Raw genomic sequence first — 20,261 nt, forward strand, 5'->3', positions numbered from 1 at the left:
CCCAAAGTGAAGGAAGTGCCAGGAGGGCAAACACATGAAAAACATTTTCGAGCGCAGCTAAATTAAGAGTTAAGAAACTACAGTTGAACTATTTGGCTGTTACATAATTTTAAGAAGCACCGTTATTCCATCCAGGCCCATTTTCCGCCCGTGGTTTGTTACAAAATAAAAGCTCAGATCTGAGAGTGAGCCCACTTCTTACCTTGTCCCCGGCTCGACCAGACGGGCCTTGCTCCCCGGTTTCTCCCTGAAAGTAAAACACAGTTAGTTGTGATACTGGAACCTGACCCTGCACTTCACATGACAACAGCCAATCACAGTCCAGGATGCCGACGATGTATCATGAAATGTTTGACACATGAGGGTTTGTTACACCAATGTACAAATGATTTACCTAAAAGTGTAGAAATAATCCACCAAAGCTGTGTGTCTTTGAGAGATGGTAAAGTGTCTGGGTGTCTGTACTATTGAGGGTTTTAAGTGGATAATTGGGCATTATGTTGACCGTGTTTCCGGAAGTGAGCAGCTCAAGTGTTTACGAGAATGGGTGTTTCCCCCAGTCAAGAGTGGAGTCTCTGAAGTGTGTTTCATTTCCGGCAGAAGGCTAGGGGTACTGCTAAAATTTCTATGACCTTCATCAGAAGTGGACGCCAGAGACTAACCTCCAGTTTTCTAGGAGAGCTCAGGCCTGTGTTGGGCAGATCAGGTAGGTGGCACTAATGAGTCAGACTCAGAAGGCAAAGAGCGTCTCATCTGGTCCACTTATGAAAGTTCCCAAGGCAGATGGATGCATTTGACTATCTGTTGAAAATGTCTATCAGCAGGACATACCTTTATAAATAACTTTTGATCTTTGTGTCTACAAACTCTCAGATGAAGGGGAGCTCACAAAGGTCGTGGGACATAAGTCCTCCCCTTGCTTGATCAAAGAATAATTCCTATCTGCCACAGGGATGTTGGCCCAAAGAGTGTCAACTGTTCCCAAAAGCAGCAGAGGCTCCTCCGCCATAGCATCGTCCCCCTGCCAGCAGCCTGCCGAGCTGTGTTGCCGGGTTGGAGACAGAAGGCACAGGCTCCCAGTCTGTCTAGGAGCGCAAAGCCAGGGCGCTCAGGCCAATCCTGATGCTGCTCTCATGCTGCCAGCAGCATGAGAACAGCATCAGGATTGGCCACAGGGCAGGCTCAGAGCCTGTGCCTGTCTGCAGTAGAGACCTGAAGAGCGGCAGTGTGGCGATGTGGCGGGGATCAAGGTAAGTTTTTTTTTTATTAATATTTTAGTTTGTTTTATTTATCTCCCCCACCCTGCCACTTTGCCCCGCTGCCGGCCATGACTGCGCAAAAGATGGGACATTTGTAGGCAGCTGCATTCACTTTGTGTGGACTGTCCAGTCTTGCTTTTTGTGGACTAGCAGAAATTTACTTAAGAAAAAAATGTAAAAAAGCAACACTGGACTGAAAATATTATTGTCTTGTTCTGTGGCAAAATTGGATAATCTGTGGGAGCGGTTAAGGCAGAGATTTCTTTCTGAAAGGCTTGCATGTATTTTTCCAGAACCTCTGCAGTGCTGGGAGGAGGGTGTTGCTCACTTGATGTGCAGAGTGAATCCTAGGCTTCGAGTCTGAGCTCCCATCAACGATATCCTTTCTACTTATCTGACAGACGTGCACAAGACGCCACCAAATGTCACATAACCTCCCCGCTTCCTACAATGGCCGTGCAGAAGATCACACTACAAGCCCTTCCCCTGGATAATGAGTAATTGTGAAGTATTTGGAGCAATTGGCATTAAAATCCTAAGGCAACAGCATGTTAACAAACAATGACTGGACATCACACGTGAACAAATATCTACTAACATTATTAGAAGCATCATGCATATTTATATTTAAAAACTCAGGGTTAAATCACAGAGGTTGAAAAAATGCCCCCAGGAAAGGCAAGCAGCAGCATAGGGAGAGGCACTACACAGAGCTGAGTATAGAACAAGGCTTCATCATTGTCATAATTAAACACACAAGCCACATGCTGATCTGCTGAGCATCTCACCCTAGGTCCGGTTTGTCCAGGAAACCCATCATCTCCGCTTGCTCCTTTATCTCCCTGTGGAAACAACAAAGAAATAACTTAAAATTCCACTGTAATTCATCAGCTGCTGTCAACAGCGTACATATGTAAGGCAAAGTTGAAGGTTATAGACTTTGTATATGTTCCTCTGGTAGGTACCACCCTAATTATAGGTTTTACACAAGCTTGAAGGAAGACAATTTCTAATTCTAAACATCCTCTGGATAGATGGTTATTTACATATACATTAGAATCGACTTAGTGAAAGAGACTTAGGGAGGTATTGAAGGAGTACACCGTAGACAGAAACTGTGTCTCTTTTGGTGGACATTCAGCCAGCAGGGAGCACAGGTAGGAAAAGTCCATTTGAGGGACAGGATTGGGAGAACGGCTGTGATCACTTTCATATAGGAAGACACTCCAGATTTTCCTTAATTTGTTATGTTGCAATGGTTTCTAATAAAGTGCCAAGATAAATTTGTTCACCAACTCTGCTCCTCAAAACATACAAATATTCTATATGTGTATTCTATAGGTTCTCACACTTTTGACTCCTATGGATGCCTACTTAATCATTACTGGAACCCAGGGCCCCCCACTGAATCAGCTGTGGATTCCAGGGACCCCTGCTGAGTCATTACTTAAAGCAGGAGACCCCAGCCCAAGCATTTTTTAATTGAACCAAAAAACAATACACAAAAATACAGAAACAAGCATTTATCAAACACCACAATATTTAATCATGCATTTAATTTACAAATAAATATTTTTAAAAAATCAAAATTGTAATGGTAAGGTTAGACCTTTTCTAAATTCAATTCAGGCCACTAGTCATTTATGTTACATTCAGTTTAATGCACTTGAACTGCTTCCATGAATCAAAATGAGGACTCCAACTAAATTTTTAGCCTCCAATTTTAAATTCCTTCAACATTTTTAGGACATTTTGAAATGTTCCATTTACATTTTGTTTGCAAAGGGGCGTTTCCCCATTGGCGGGCTGAAAAAATCTAGAAGATTTCTTTGTGCCATTTTGTTTCGGCACTTTTAACCCCTGCTCAGTTGAGGCATTAAAAGGAGGCACACCATTGTTTTCAATGGGCCTCAATGGGCTTTGCAGGATTAGCGTCCACATTTTTGACACTAATCCTGCAAAGTTCCAAACTAGCATAAAAAATGTAGATGCTAGTTCCCCTAACTACTGCCATTGTGCACCATATCTTAGACATGGCGCCCACATGGTGGCGTTAGGGGGGCACTAAGGGGTGCAAGAAAAGTGGCACCTGGTACAGCACCACTTTTCTTAAATCAGGGCCTCAGTGCCTTATGTCATGTTCTAAGATGACTAGAGCCTGGTTTGGTGAGTAAGTGGATAATAAGAATTGCTCTGGCAGGTCTCATTGTAAACATAAAGTATCCATTCAGAAGGTCCTTACTGGAATATTTTTAAACAGAAATTCTCGGGTTAGATGTAATGTTATGGACGTCGTTCAGTTCACAAATCAACAGAGTGTGTTACTTCCAAACATGTTATTTCCAAATGGAAAAAAATGCTATCCCCAGTAGGGGCAGATTTATCCTAGTGTTGCTTTGCCCTTGCATCACAGGAAGTAACACAAGGGCAATGCAACACTAAAGCCAGATTTACCAAGCAGCGCATGGCCTTGCCGTGCTTGGTCAATTTGGAGTAAAGCAAGGCAGTGCAATTTGCTGCCTTGAAATTACTCTGCACCAGGAAGGCATTGCATGTGTAGAGCATGGGTGTTCCCAGGCATCCACCTATGGATTTTGGTGCATGCCCAGACTTACCATGAGCGGTAGATATGGGAATACATCAAAATGCTATGCATTCCCAGGGAAGGCATAACAAGGAAAAATATGTTTATTTCTTCTGGTTCTTACCTCATCCTCAGAATGCAGCACACATACAAAGAGGAAAAGTCTCAGAGGATTGTTTTTGTGAAAGAAGGTGACCCTTCCTGCATAAAGGTAATCCTGTCTACAAAGCAGGCATCCTTGCACCATGGCGCAAGGGTGCCTGCATTGGCACAAGGCAACACATTGTGCGTCAGTGCAACAAAAGGACAGGACTGGGCCATATTATGTTAAATATAGCACATTCCTGCACTCTCCCTTTCATGCAGTCCAGCAAGTTGTTTTGCTGTGTTGTGTTGCATGAAAGTGTGATAAATCTGGGCCTAGATAATGTATGTAGTATTTAAACTGGCTATGGGCCAGATTACAACCTTGCGCATGCGATACTCCGTCACAAACATGACGGATATCCCGTCTGCCATTTTACAAGTTCCATAGGATATAATGGAACTAGTAATAGGGCGATGGGATATCCATCATGCCTGACACAGAGTTACCCATCCGCCAAGGTCATAATCAGGCCCTATGTGTCTGCCTTGCATTTATAATATCTAGATGTTACCTGTTGAAGCATATATTTCTAGGACAAACTAAGCACCAGCTGCTGGAAACAACATTTAATGAGGCCTGGGCAGAACACGCAGTTTCACTCTGCAGAATTATGCAGAGTTACCTAACTCCGTGAGGTTGCATGTAGTTCCGTGAGTGGTGGAATTTCTGTACCTTGTGCTGCTTGTGCTGATTTTTTGCACCAGGAGCTTGTCCTGTGCTGTAAAATCAGAGCAAACAGCACCAGAGGCCACTGCTTCTTCCCACCGCTCGAGTGGATTTCTCAACACAAGCATCAACTTTCTCAAAGCAAGTGGTAGCAACCTTCTGCAACTGCCAGTTGATAAGAAATCATGCCAGGAGATGTCCTACCACCCGAAAATCACACCAGGGAATGAAAATTTGTGCTCACCAACTAAACTTTGGCAAGAAGCGCACACAAGAAATAACTCTGACTCTCAGCGGTTGGCAGAGTTTTGCCACAACTCCGTGCTCCAAGCAGAATGTGGAGTGGACAAAACTCTGTGAACTCTGCCTACCTCCAGTTTTAATGGAGTTCTAAACATTGAAAATACCCAGAGAAAATGTTGATATCATTTAGAATTTCTGGTGAGGATATATTTATTTATGTATAAGATATGATTCAGAAAATCTACTTCAGTAGGCTAGTATTTTCAAATACTATTCACACTTTTATAAAGATAAAGGGCATTACAGTCAAGTCTTGAAGATTTCCACTTATTACATTATATATGAAGTTGTCAGGTCCAAGTCCATACCTCATCTCACCATGCAGTATATTCCAGGGACACCATAAAAATCAACCATTTCATCTCATCTAATGCCACTTAAACAACAATTTTCTACATAATGTTGAATGGTGGTGGAAAGCTCTGGAATGTTCGCCACTAGGAAGAACCCATGTATTCTGAATGATTCGTCATGACATTGTAGGAGATATTCTACCACCGTATCTTAGTCAACCTACACAAATACTGCTTCCGATATAGCAACCTTATCACTATAGAGCAAAATATAACCAGACACAGAGTTAAGTTTAGTAAGTATATATTTAACTTGACCATGTGGTGCTTCCTTATACAGCGGATGCAATACTCCTGTACTTTTAAGACAATGCAAAGTCACACATGGAGTCATATCATGATTGCATTGTCTGTGTTGCATCTATGTAGAAAGGGTCTGTGTTTCTTTTTCCCGTCTACAGCACATACATTAACTCTAAAAATCTCCATGATAGTGCAAGGCTTACAGACTATTAAAGATCAGGAGCACCAGTGGTGGCCCCTCCATTGGGGAAAAGGAGCGTCATTCCCCAGCTGCCAGCGCCGTTGCAAAGATGAAAAATAAAATAGTAATAAAATAAAGTTATAATCATTTTATTTCTCCCTTTCCCCAGCTGAGCTTGGTTTGGGGGCGGGGCCACTGCTGCTGACTGGCAACAGGCGAGTGGTGCTCACTCCACTAGTTTACACTGCGCATGCCACTTTGACCAGTTGTTTTGGGGCGGCCAGCTTGACGTGCAGTGTAAACCTCACCACCTAGCTGTCTAAACAGCTGGGTAGAGAGCAGGCATAGGCCCCCATTAAATCCAGGAGGGGTAAGGCAGCCAGCTCCAGCCAATCCTACCACTGCTCTCATGCTGTTGAACATTATCAGTGTCTGGATTGGTGTGGAGAATTCCACTGCTGCAGTCAGAGTGCTGAGTCATGAGGACCGGAGGAGCCGAGCCAGGGGAGGTAAGTGCATTTTTAATTTTAAATTATATTTTGTGATCAGCCTCGCCCTCAATGCCAGAGCTGACAGGCATGGTTCCACATGCGGCTGGTACCCTAAATATTTGGTTGGTTGCCCCACCGAATGTTTAGGGTACCAGCCACCTTTGAGAAACACAGGGCAGTGCCTCTAAGTTTCTGAGTGCAGCTTTCAGCACCACATGCATTACCTCTGATACTTTTAGAATTAATATGTGCACTGAAGATGGAAATAAATAGAATGCAGACCCTTTCTGCATGAGAGTAGCACACAGACTGGGATCATGATGCAGCACTTGGTATTTGCTAATCAGCTCAAAAGAGTAAGCAAAAAGGGTTATGAAAACAAAAACAGTGCATTGTGTGGGTGCTGCAGGTCAAAGCACTCAAAATGCATGGTATCATTCTGTGTTTGTATCCGCCTAGGAATGTGCAATGTTTTGCAATGTTTTGCCACAACTATTATTGTAAACAGTGCACACTCACGATGGTGCAAGACTATGCATCATGCAAGGAAGCCTAATTAGAGCACCTGTGCAAGAGATCACAGCAGCAGCAGCAGGCCAACCTAAGTAGATATGGCTCTGCTCTGTATTTTGCTCCTTGTGCAACACAACACAGCAAATGCGTTTCCTACACTGCTTTGTGCTGCTTTGTATGAAAAAATAGTAACTCTGGGCCCTAGAGTCTACTCCTCAATGTACTATTCTGCGCACAGCGTTTTTTCTCATCTCATCCTATTTTTTTCAGTTTATTGTTAAGAGGACTTATATTTTTGGCGAAGGAGCACTATATACGAAGAGTATCTGGGGTTTGGGTTGATATGCTGAGGCGATGCTAGCACATGGGGTGTCAATTCTGTACAAGAGGAAGGATATTAAGCATTTACACATGCTTTCTAATGGGACCGGGGAAGTTTATTAAAGACGGAGGGAGATCAGCATTTATTAGTGCATTTATTTAAGTATTTATTTATTTATTTATTGGCTAGTCTTAACTTGTATTATCTGAAGTTCCAAGGCTGAAACTATGCAGCATCCTATCTGTATTTGTTGTAAAGGATAAGGGAAGTTCTTTCTGGGGACAGATGTAGTCTGACTCCTACATCGTTTAAGGCCTGGTAAAAAACGGTCTAGTCACAAGGTTGGGTCTCAACTCCTTGAAAGTCACGTTTGTTTAAAAAAAAAAGTTATAGAATAGACGAATGTCCATACCATTGACCCCATAGGAAGTTACATATCAGGTCTTTTAACACAGATATTCAACAATCCTGTGTAAAGTAATCTTTAATTGAAACTCGAGTACGTTTACCAATGTTGTCAGGCTACTTTTGTGTTGCTAAAGTTTATTTTATTCTCAAATACAAAATACAATTATTTGAAGAACACCACTCAATACAGATTACAAAGTATATTAGATGTAGTCTGCAAACTGATGTATACCTCTCTTAGAAACCTGCAGTGTATCTTAATATACCAATGTGCAACATTTATGGGAACAAGGTAACCTTACGTTTATGTTGAATGCAATAAACCATTGATAAATGGGACAAACAGTATGCAATTGTGTGAAGAATCTGGTGTATTATATGGTGTGGTTATAAGTCTTCACCATGCAATACACTCATGATCCTGACTTGGGTCCAGTCAGCTTCCTTTGTTAAACCTTAGCTCAAACCTGGGTAGCTGTGGCTTTCAACAGTCAGGCTTAAACAAAGGGAAAAGTGCATAGAATTTAGAAGCAGCAAAGGAATGGAATAAGGACGTCAGAGCCCAGGAAAGAAATCTGACACAAACTTATAAAATAGATTTATTTTTATGAATTGTCAGGCACCAAAATCAGTAAAATCCACTGGAGGGCTTCCGGAGCTTTAGATTTTTGAGTGAATCTTAAATCATGGCAAAATTCCAAAACGTGCTGTTAACCGCAAAATTTGAAAACTTTGTGAAACTTCTAAAGAGTTGTGTTTGTGTTCTCCAGCCCACTTTGAGCAACCAACTGTGACAAAGGGAATGCCACTGGGCCTTGAAGTAGTTGTAGGACAGTTGCTTTGCCACCAGAGCAGTCTCAAGTCCAGTTCCAGGCTCTATGTGCAAACCGGCATAGACTTTAATGGACTGGTCCTGATGCAAAAGATACAGGATGCCAAAGATGTTGTAAGATGCTGAGCATGCTGTGCAGTCGATGTGGTCTTCCTCAAGCTACTCCTGGTTCCAAGGTCAATGTGGTGTGATTTTGGCCACAGGGATCGATGTCCTTTGAAGTCCTCTTTGCTCCAGCAGAAGTCCAGTTTCCACTAGACTACTGGTCTCCGGTCACAGCAAAACAATAGTTTACCTTTGCTTAGGGCTAGTGTGCGCCTTGGGTGACTAAACTGCACTCCAGAGGCTTTTCTGGGTCCTGCAGCCTCAGGTTTAACTTTTGTGCATTGGGGATTGGCCAGAACAAGATTCCTTAGCTTTTGTGGTCCTGGTGCTGTAATAGAAAGTCAGTCAATTGACACTTGGGCCCGTATTTATACTTTTTTTAGCGCCGCAGAAAGTGCCCTCAGGGTAGGCAGTAGTTACTAGCAAATTGGCTACCCGGTTCTTACCCGCCTGATGACGACTTACTGCAATGTGTGGCTATCTAGCTATACAAGATTGCACTATTCCACCCACTCCTAAGATGACTGAACCCCTCTCTCAATGTGTGGCTCTAGGAGCAGCCCCTCTTGTGTGTGATCACCATTTTGCCTTTGAAGGCAGTTCCCTTGGAAGCGCACCTTTTGGGCTCACATCCTGTCGGGCCTCCTGCCAGGGAGAAGCGATACTTCTTCCAACAGACGGCCTCAATTGTTTCAACTCCTAGGAGTCATTCACACTTCTTCCCAGGCAGGCAGAAGACTGTCTAGTGGCCTGCATCAGCAAATGGAGACTGGAAAACGTGGGAAGCAGTGTGGCAATTTGTTTTTATGAAAAAGATACCTCAAATTTGACTTTGGCTTTAAGTCAGCATGTAACCCTGCCTTTGCCAATGGGGCTACTGGCCTTTCCTCTGTTAAAATGTCAATTTGGGGGTTTCACTTTTAGGACATATAAAAATACATGTCCCACTTTTTAATATTCAGCACCCTGCCATAGGAATCGATTGGTGTGCTATAGGAGTAACTGATTTATGTTAAAATGGGAGGTTGGGCTTTGCCATTAGTCTAAATGGCAAAGTCAAATTAGCGGTTTAAAACTGCCCTGTCAGACTGCAGTGGCAGGCGTGGTCACACATTTTCACGTTGTCACAACCAGGGTGGCAACACCAGTATGGCAGCCCTGGATGGATACTCTAGTGACCCTGGGTACCCTTTGTCCCATATACCAGGGAAGGAAGCTAAGTTAGACCAACTAGGTAAAAGCAAATCCACATATACTTTTAAATGTCAGAAAACTGCACTGAGGTCTGGTTAGCAGAGTCAAAAAAACAGAAGCATCAGTCTAAAGCTTTGGGGGTGATCATGCAAAAAGAGGCATTTCCTTACAAGTTGCAACAGATAAAACATGTCACAGACAACCACATTTTGATCTTTGTGTTTTCTGTGATTTTTACTCATTGATAATGTTTTAATGAGTCTGCTTGTCTATGTATTTTGTTTTACAAGTCATTACACCGCGTTCCAGTGCTTTTTCCATTTTATGGGTTTCGGTGCACTAATTTATGGTTTTTTTCTATTAGGGTAAGTAGAGTCGGGAGACAGCAGCAGCCCTTGTGTATTGCATTCTGCTCCTTATAGTTTCAGCAGCTCCTTACTCTTGTGAGCCTGCACTGTGCTAAAGGGCCATGCTCCTTTGTACTTATCTCAGAGGCATCAATTGTTTCCTAATGCCTCTTGGAAATACAGAAAAGCTGGATTAATGGCCAATTCAACGTTTGGTGGCTAGGGTGCTTTGCAACAAATGTGGGCTACAGTGTTGGTCAAATTCTTATTTTCCCCGCTATATTTAGAGTTGGGTGAACCACTGCATTTTCACTGGTGGAGCCCAAACAGGCTATGCCAGTAGAAATCTTAGGCTGACAGTCCGAAATACATTGGCCGTTCAGACTAAGTGACAGACTATGTGCCTCAGAACATACTTTTTTCATGTTCGGACCGCCAAGGAATGTCTGGCAGAATTGAACACAAAAACACAGAAATGTTCCTCATGCTGTGGGAGAAAAATCCCAACATGTAAGGAACATATATTTCTTGTTTTTCAAAAATAAATTCCTGTTTCATGGACTGTGTCTGTAAAAAAAAACTTTGCTATGAAGATCCACAAACACTACAGTGCAGTCACAGGTGGTGGTGTGACAGCAGCTCCTCTGGAGGCACAGAAATGTCACCTTCCTGGCAGAGATCACTGAATGTGGTGAGGTGTAGTCTACCAGGCATGTATCTCACTGTAAAGCCATGGTAAAAGATCAGGAATAAGCTCTTTGCAGGGAACAAGGCAGCAGACACAGGCTATTTGATATTATGGTCCCCTACATCAAGATGGCCCTAAAACAAATTCTGACCATGGATCGCTAAAAAACAATTTAATGTCACCACAAATAGATCCGACCTTCTACAAATTGTTCTCACTTTTATCAGATTGCTTGAATGCGGATACACAGCCACCACCAAGAAACTCTAACCTGGAGTTAAAAGAGAAGGCTACATCTAGTACATGATAATCTACTAGGTAAAGGGATGTAATATATCAAGGAAACTTACAGCTTCCTCTAGTTGTTTTTTTTATCTTTAGAGAGAGATAAGCCATTTTTGGGTTTTGATCTTAACTCATACATTTTAAATAGAAACCGTTTTTATATCACACATATATATCAAACAAATCATATCAAGCAATTCAACTTACCTTTAACCCTTGAACTCCAGGAAGTCCAGCTTGACCATCTTTGCCTGGGGGGCCCTAAATATGGGAAACATATTTTGAATTAAACAATTTAAGATGAATATGTACTTCATGTAGTGTCATATGAAAAGAGTGATTCCAAGTAGTAACTATGTATTGTTAGTCTTTTATGTGTATTGAAATGATTTTCCCAGGTACTACCAAGTTTGACCTTGGTCATAATTGGTGTATTATGGAATAAGTTTAATTGCTCTAAGTATGAAACATCTCACCAGCTGACTAAATGTCTTCTCTATTCTCCAAGCTTCATGTGGAATTCCAAAGAAGATTCATCATGCCACCTTAATTGAACAATATTTCGGTGTGGATAACAACTGTGAATCGTCAACACAGTCCATTTTAGTATCTGTAACAATCAGTTTACCACTCCCTTAGTTAGCGTTTAAATGTTATTTGAAAACTGTTAGGGACTACATTCTATCTGTAAATGTCCACCAGATTTTCCTTTTTGACCTTTAATTTTTTGGAATGAATCGGTTGCAAGGGACATGCTAATTGAGTTTCATCCACTGTAACACACTTGGTGAAATGGTGTTTAGCTGCAACCTTTAGTTGGATGTAACAAGTATGGACATGCATGTACAGACCTAATGAGTATAAATGTATCTGAATCAGCCAACCATCTGTACAAGGTTAGTACTGTGGCAGATGGGGTCTAGTTAAAACTGTTATGATTTAATTGGAGATTGAGAACAACTATAACATTACTTTTGGGTAAAGTGTATCATGCATAATGTCTTCTTTATTTGCTTTATATGTTAAAGTGTGATTAATATGGAAAGAGATGAACGGTTCCGCATTACTGCATTGTACATACATTATTGACTCTCCAATGTAAATATGAGGCTATGTTTGATGTGTCTAGACTCCACATATTTTATAATTTTGCATAGTTTTTAAAAAATATATCTTTATTGTCATTTTTCATATACAGTTACAGTCTCAGTTCATCATGGCTACATTTATTACATCTCATGTAATATGCAGTGGACAGATAGTAATATTCTGTTGTAATACTCTGCTATGACATTGCCCCTGTTAAGTGTCTCCCATCAAAGCTTGTCTCCTCTAATATGTCAACTGAATGGGATGTTAGAATGATAGGTACCGTGTTGGTGAGGGCTCAGTATAGCAACCCAGAGTGGATTAGGTTGTGTGTGGGATTCTGACTGTCCACTGCACATCTCGTCTATGAGGATGTGGATGTGTCTTGCCCAGCGGCTCTTACGGGAGAGTGCATGCTGTGGGGAGAGGACATCAATCGCTTATGTTTTTTCTTTCTTAAATATAAACTATGAACTGAACTAAACATCCTTGGGAGTAAGGTACACAGCAGAGAGATATGACGAGGAGGAAGACACCTGAACTGTGTATCTGCCCATGACAGTAATTATTGGTACCGTGGAGGTATGAGGGCGGGGTTTCGGAGAGGGGTCACTCCTGTCTCCTCTCAGCATAGCGTTTGCATGTATGGGGGAAGGGGAAGGGCGTGTTTATATACAGGGCTTCAGCAGGTTGTTCTCTGTCTCTGCCCTTAGTTTGTCCTGTCTGGTTACTAATTTAGGAGCCCTTTGGATAGTGTCCACCACTTGCACTTTCATCATCTGTTGTGTCAGATTCACTATCTACCAGTAGCTCTATTGGCGTGTCCCAACTATTAAATACTTCCGTCCACAGCTCAGCCATCGGCCGCCTCTTGAGGCCCTTCGCATCCTCCCATCAGAGGGCTCTCTCTTCAGCCCTGGCCTATGTGGAGACGTCTTTCACCCAAGCCTTTACTACTATCTCCATCTGGGACTTTCAAGCCATTGCAGTCATGCGTTTGGCTAAGACAAGGGCTAGATCTATGAACCTTGTGCCCACCCTGCGCTTTACAGGGCTTGGGAAGCTCACCAACAGGCACGCCTCGAGCATACGCTGTGTCTTCTTTCCGATCTTCCCCTCAAACTGTTTTAAAACTGACTCCCAGAAGAGTTGGATTATGGGGCAATCCCAAACTAAATGTTTAAAGTCAGCGTGAAGAGATTGACATTTCAGGAAACACTTAACGTCCCCTCCATAGATCACCGGGAGCCTGTGTGGGGTGTGGTACATCAATTTTGCATAGTTATCTTACCCAGCCCTTATTGAGATCCATGCTCTGAGAAGCCCAGCTGAGTGAGTAAGCTACTCTTAGGCACCACTGACCTAAAGGACACAGGCGAATTCCCAGGACCATTAAGAATATTTTACTGAAGAAAGGGTTGAGGTTGGAACTCCATAACTTCCAGCCCGCTAATCAGGGGTAGGGAGTGCTCACAAGGGTTGAAAATGCAAAGGAATAGACTTCTGTCTCTGTTTTCAAGCTAATATCTTTTTGAAATATTTTGTCAGGAACAGGAAGTTCAAGATAGGCAAGTATTAACTCAGAGGGAGGTTGCCTCAGTTTATAATTGAGCTGTCATTTGTAATTCTACTCAGAATGCAGGGTGGGATTGGCAGTGGGTTTGATTCTTCTAGTGACCTTAAGAGGTCAAGGGGTCATGTGTTACCACTAGGTTGGGTTGATGCATTAGCAATCCCAGGAAGTACCACCGAACCATCTCAAGATGCAGCATCAGCTCAGAAAGTTGAGTAGGACCTGGAGGTAAACAGAAAAGATTGGAGTAGCTGAAAACCCCTTTTCTGGAATATGGGGATGAGCATCCACTCCAGAAGTACTTTGTAGATGTTTTCAATGGCTTCCAGACCCCTAGGCCCAAAGAAGAGTGCATTTTCTGGGGACCCTGAAAGGGGCAAGTCCCTTAGACTTCTGTTGGTCTAAGCTGTTGTGGTGCACCAGGAATTGATACTGCAGATTCTTGTTGTTTAGCACAGTCACCCTGCAAGTGTCCAAAGGCCTGGGAAGCTAGGGAGTGGAGGAAAGCAAAGTGGTCATCCACAGAGGACCATGTGGGTACTGCTGGTACACCACAGCAAGACAGGAGAAGAAACCAGCATGCTGCATCTAAGCTGTTGCTACGGAGGAAGCAGCACTTATTCTACGGGCTTGGAGAAGGCTTACGGATTCCTTACTGAATTCTGAGTGTAAGTAGACTCCTAGTTGAGAGTTCAGTTTGGGTGAAGCCCCTCCACCTTCCACCAGAGGTGGAGGTCACAAGTCCCTTGAAATCTAGAGTAGCCAGTTTAGAGATACACTAACTTGGAGATGTCATTCCTGGATGCTGCTTTTAAATCCTCCGCAGATGCACCAGGGCTGGTGCACCCTCAACTGCAAAGAAATCCAAAGGATTGAGTACTGGAGAGAGAGAGATGGGATAGTGAGGGGAGAGGGGAAGTGAGGGGAAAATAACAAAAGAAAGAGCAGGAACAAGACACGTAAAGAAAGACGGGTACGAGATTGTGAAATAAAGACAGTGGATTGTGAGTGAGAGAGAAAGGGATTAATGAGGCATCAGAGAGAGGCGACAAGTGTATGAGAGATATGGAAAGGTGTGAAAAAAGTTAGACAGATGAGAGCAATCAGTGACAGAGACAGGCAGGTGACAAAGAGACAGCTCAGAGTCAGAGGGAGGGGAAGACTAATGAAGATGGATGAGAGTATAAAAAATATAATAAAGGTAGAGACACATGAGAAAGAGATAAATAAGAGAGACAGAAAGAGAAGGAGAAACAAGTGTGAGAAAAGTGATAAAGAAACAACTGGTGATAGACAATTGAGAAGAACTAGGAGGTAGGTGAAATGTTAGAAGGTTATAGCTCAGAGATGGACAGGTCAGACAAGTGTTAAAGAAGTAGCTGAGAGAGATTGGAGTGACAGGTGAGAGACTACTGAGGTGAAGTCTGTTCATGGCGAAGGCGTGGGAAAGCGTGGCGGAGACAGTTGAAAGGTGCTGGAGTTAATGAGACAGCTCCGAAGGGAAGCAGGAAGCAACCACTCGGCCTCACTGCTGAAGGGGCTAAAGCAATAGATGAAAACTGATCTGAAGATGGCAATGAGAGTGCCTTTGATGTGGTTCATTAGGACATGACATGGTGTTCCCCCCTCAAAGATTCTGTAGGTTTTTTCTGCTTTTGTATGAAGAATCTGCAGTAGGAGTAAATGGTCCAAGTATTGTTTAAAGGCAAGCCAAATCACCTGCTGTCAAGGCTGACACAAGGTATTGAAGCTCATGCAATAGCTTCGGGAGAAATGAAGCAACAGATGCCAAGTAGAAAGTGACAGATGTGGCTGGCAAGCAAGGGGGTAGAGCCCGACTGACCACAGGCTAATGCTGCTCGCATTCCAGCAGGGTTGTGCGATTCTGCTGCCTCCAGAAGAACAGTGGAAGATCCCAAGTGCACAGTCCTTTCTCTGGGAAAGTTCATTCACCATTATGACACCCATGACAGGCTCTTAGCTCAATCCAGAGATGCTCTAGCTGGGGGAAACGTTCCATAGGATCTGCATCTTTGGCAGGTTTGAGACATACTTCAAAGATATAGATTCAGAGTGTTATTCCTAGCACTTCTTTCCGAGTTGTTTAGTTGCCTGATATTGATATGTTGTCCCATTTGAGGACTCATGATGTCTTCAAGTGTAAGGCTTTAAATAGCTTGACTTCTCTTTCACAAATGACTTTGAGGTGCATGAAAGTACCAAGGAATTTTACGTCTTTCACATGCTTGGCACTCAGGATCTTACTATATATATATATAAATAGGTATCTGCCTGCCTTAGTATATAAACGCTTGACACTGAAATGGACAGGCGAAAAGACGTCTGTGGAGAGTGAGGAGGAAATCACGTCACTGGTGCTGACTGGTGCCTTTGTTTACCCGCTTTGCGACTTCTTACAATGACTCATCTTGTTCTGCGGCTGATGCTGCAACATAACTCACCCGCACGAAGATTCCTGGAATAAAATAGAGTTTGGCAGCAATGGGGAACTGTCAGGAAAATGTACAACCCGAAAGAACTTCGGCGGTGATGCCTTCCGGCGCCGCCTTTGTTCTCAGTATACGTCGCCTTGAGCTCGTCTCGCTCCTTCCCTACAAAGTTAGGGCAACGACCTATTTCACATATATTTTATGCTGAAGACACATTTCCTATTGTCCAAACTCCAGAAGGCTCGGAAACTATTGTGCTGCAAATTAACTTCAAGGTTTCCAAAAACAAACGTTATGGACTTTTCTAATAAATTAGCGTGGAAAATAAATCAGAAATGGTGAGTGACAGTGAACAATTAGAATTTGTGAAAGAATACACATATATAGGACTGGTTCTTAAGGCAATCTTCATTTTAAAAGCCATATTGACTGCCTGAATTAAAGAGGGAAGGCGACGGCTGAGGAGCTGAGAAGATGGAACCTCCCACTGGGTCACAAATCAGTGGAATAGTTGAAGGAGACATATAGTAAATCCGTGATTATATGGTAGTTAGATTCTAGCCAAGAAAACCTCTAGCCAGCTTCAGACAGTGGACGCAAACGCCTGGAAGAGGTGGCCTGGCCTACCAAGGAGCAAAGTCAAGTGTGTGATAAGGCTGCAGCTTGGCCTAATAAGTACTGAGTCTAGATACTTTCAGTGATGGACAAATTACTGGATCAGCATCATTAATTCAGAAGTGGGGCCATCTTGACAAACTTGAAATTACCCCTTTAACTAGTCAAACTCTAGTCTGACTGGATAACGTTGATAAAGTAAAGGGGCCAATTTATAAAAGTTTTTTTTATAAGATTCAGAAATTACTACAGCATGTAGCAAACAAATGGCAGAAAGCTTGGCTAAAGAGGCTGCAGTTGGACAAGATCAAGAGGACTTTGGGGGGATTAACCCGCTAGTACATCTGCGGCCCGCCAACTACAGAGGGGAAATGCATTTTCAAAACAGAAAAACAAGAAGAACCAGGAGCTGGATATTGAAGCCTATGTTGGACCAAATCTCCCTATTTTTATATTGCAAAAAGAGTCCAGGTGAAACTGCCAAAGAGCTCACGGAAGGTGCGACTCGCCCTTCCTGTAAATCTGGCCCATGACCCCTCTGACACTCGCTGCTGTTTTGCATATCTTTCGAACTGGAAAGAAAGCTGTACATACTGCAGGTGATTACATGATTGCATATTTCTCATGTTTCTAGGTTAATGTGCCACATCATGAAATGAGAAAATGTCAGGTTATGTTTTAGGATTGGGACATTCTTAGCCACAGCCCGGAAAAGAAACGATGGGACAACATAAGCCAAACTGCTGACTGAACATGTCGGGGGGAACAAACTGGAGTGCATGATACTTGATGCAGAGAACAGTCCTTAGACTTTGTTTGGTGCTTTAACTCTCTTGTTCCTTGTACAAGCGATTCTTCAACTCCTTTCTTTGAAGATGTGCACAGCACCATTGCACTTCACTCGACCTCTAGTGGTCCTCAGCTTCTCCTTATAGGATTTTGTATAGAGTGGGAATTTATCCTGAGCAAGGCTTAGAGAACTGTCACAGACTTAATTAAGGTCAGATCTGTTAACGGGATCGACTTGTCTTACTGGCCTACTTTAACATCCGGAGGTCTGCCTCAGTGGCGTAACGCTCTTTAGGTGGCTTCCATGCAAAGTACCTACAGGGGGGCCCTCCCACCTGGATCTAGTCAGAGGCCTGTTGCCCGTGAACAGTGTACTGTAGTGATGGGGTTGCGGGGGCCTTTGTTACGCCACTGGCCTCGCTAGCTTAGAGGTTCAGAATTTAAGGGCATATTTATACTCTGTTATTTTTTTACACAAATTTGCAGCAAACTTAACTCCATGTTTATATTTTGACGTTAGTCACGTCTAGCGTCAAAATATTGGAGTTTGCACCATTTTTTGGATGCATGAACCTACCTGGCATCAACGAGATGCAAGGTAGGCGTTCCCATCTAAAAAATGGTGCTATCCCCATAGCCCCATATTTATCCCCCCCCATGCTAAAATGACGCACGGGTGGGAGGAGGGGCTGAATAATGGCAAAGCTTGCTTTGCACCATTATTTAACGATTGGGTCAGACCAAGCGTTAGGGGACCTGTGGGCCCATTTTCATGGCTAAACGCCATGGAATGGGCACATAGGTGCCAACCCCAAGCCCCCGGAACACCCCCACCAGAGGGACACCGGAGGATGGGGACCCAATCCCAGGTAAGTAGGGTAAGTATTTTTTTATGTATTTTTTTTTGCCATTGGAGGCCCTAACCTTCGGCCCCCTGCATGGCACAGGGTGCAATGGCCATGCCCATGGGACACTTGTCCCCTTTGCTGGCCATTGGGGTGGTGGGCATGTCTCCTGTCTTTCCTAAGACAGGAGTCCTGTTTTTGGTGGTTGTGTGCCAGGAAATGAGGGTAGTCTGGTTAGAGGCATTTTTTTGCCTTTAACCGGGCTAGCGTAATTTTTTGAGGCACAACCCCCTCCTTCCCTACCACCACACCCACCTGGCTAGCGTCTTTTTTTAAGACGCTAGCCCAAATATTGCGCCAGCTTGCACCATTCATTCAATATGGTGCTCGGCTGGCGCTGTGGAATGGCGCAAGCCAGAGCTTTACTTTTGCTGCAAAACTGCATTTGCGCAGTTTTGTGGCAAAAAGTATAAATCTGGCCCTTAGTTTTAAGGCGTTTCTCATCTAGAATTAGGTTTGCTATACTTTGAGTGCATAGAGGCAGAGCTTTGATGTATAGGTCTGATCGAATGCGAGAAAGCCATAACTTACAAATTAGTTGATGCCCCTTCTCTGCAATGCACACAAAAGCAGGGGGAGGTATTCTCAGTTTTCAATGAATTACAATTTAAATATGATGTAAATGTATATGATGGTTTAAATGTTTGTCTTTCTGATTTGATATGAGCAAACATAAAATAAACAAAAATAAATTAACAGAATAGAACACAAGAACCCTTTTTGTATGTACCGAAGCCTGGGAACGGTTGATAACGTGGAGTCTGCGGCAAGGAGAATCCATTAAAAAAATAATTTATCACTCACTGCTAAACTTTCATCAATTGGCACTGATTCAGTCACTTGGGTGTGTTAAAGCATGACTTCTTGGTCCCGGTAGACAGAATATATGCAACAATGCTGACTCTACCCAGAGACTGGAGGTTGCTAATATTGTCTTTTCAATAAGTATTCTGCGCATGGATCTCTACATTGACTGAAAATTGCCAGTGACCCTTGGCTCTAGTTTTGTGTCTCAAGAGTCCCCTTGCCATTATGACTAAACTGATGAGCCTCCCCTTCCAACCCATGACCTCTAAGGTCCTCTTCGCTGGTACATTCTAATATTGGATTGGGCATTCCCAAAGCGGTCGTCTGTCCATCTCTAAGAAAGAGCTTGGAAAGATTGTGCATGTGGCTGTCTGGGTGACTACCAAGTTATTTGGTTTTTGAGCCTATCTCTGTGAAACATCTAGGAATGTTTCAATGAGCAACCTTAAGTAACAATGCACTTTAGTACAGAGACATGTTGTATTGTTTGTGCTTTGTAAATGCATGATCAAATCACATCAGCCATGAATGTCAATTCACCAAAATGCAAGGATGAGTGGAAATGACATCACATGCCATTTGACCTTTAGTTTCACTCACACATACATGCTTACACATACACACTCACATATGCACACACACTCTCTCACATAAACACAGTCACCCACAAGAACACACATAACATATTTACTCTGCTTCCAGGGAGGTTCACATTCCAGCTAATTGTAATAAAACGTTGACAGAAAACACGGAAAGCAGAGCCCCGACTGACGTCCAAGAGGATGAGCTGTGTGTTCCTGGCACTGATTTTGCCACCTCTGAGGCCAGGGGTTGCTGGCGCTGTGCCAGGAGTTGCAATCCAAGCCAGGGGTCGCATATCTAAATGACATCTATTACATCAACTTTGCTCATCAAGCTCTCTGTGAGATGAAAATATTATTGGACCTATTCTGAGCTCTGTGCAAGAACTGAGATTGAAAAAACATTATTTTTGCTTACTGAATAGAAGAGTAGTATTTTCCAAATGTTTCTTCTTGCAGGAAGGGCCTCAAAAATTAATTGTTTCTATCCTGAAAAATTGGTTCAGTATTCCCCTTGGCAATAGCATTGG

General features: G+C 43.0%; 1 protein-coding gene across 1 annotated transcript in view; it reads right to left on the bottom strand.

The window, feature by feature from the left end:
• Positions 1-20,261, bottom strand: part of COL22A1 (collagen type XXII alpha 1 chain) — a 900,581-nt gene that overhangs the window by 269,463 nt on the left and 610,857 nt on the right. Inside the window, exons 27-29 of the mRNA XM_069220797.1 lie at positions 11,130-11,183; positions 2,048-2,101; positions 203-247 (exon numbers count right to left, since the gene is read on the bottom strand). Of these exons, the coding sequence (XP_069076898.1) occupies positions 203-247; positions 2,048-2,101; positions 11,130-11,183 (153 nt within the window). The remainder of the gene's footprint in view (positions 1-202; positions 248-2,047; positions 2,102-11,129; positions 11,184-20,261) is intronic.

This window comes from Pleurodeles waltl, chromosome 2_2 (genome assembly GCF_031143425.1).
Source record: "Pleurodeles waltl isolate 20211129_DDA chromosome 2_2, aPleWal1.hap1.20221129, whole genome shotgun sequence".
In the NCBI taxonomy this organism is placed as follows: Eukaryota; Metazoa; Chordata; class Amphibia; order Caudata; family Salamandridae; genus Pleurodeles; species Pleurodeles waltl.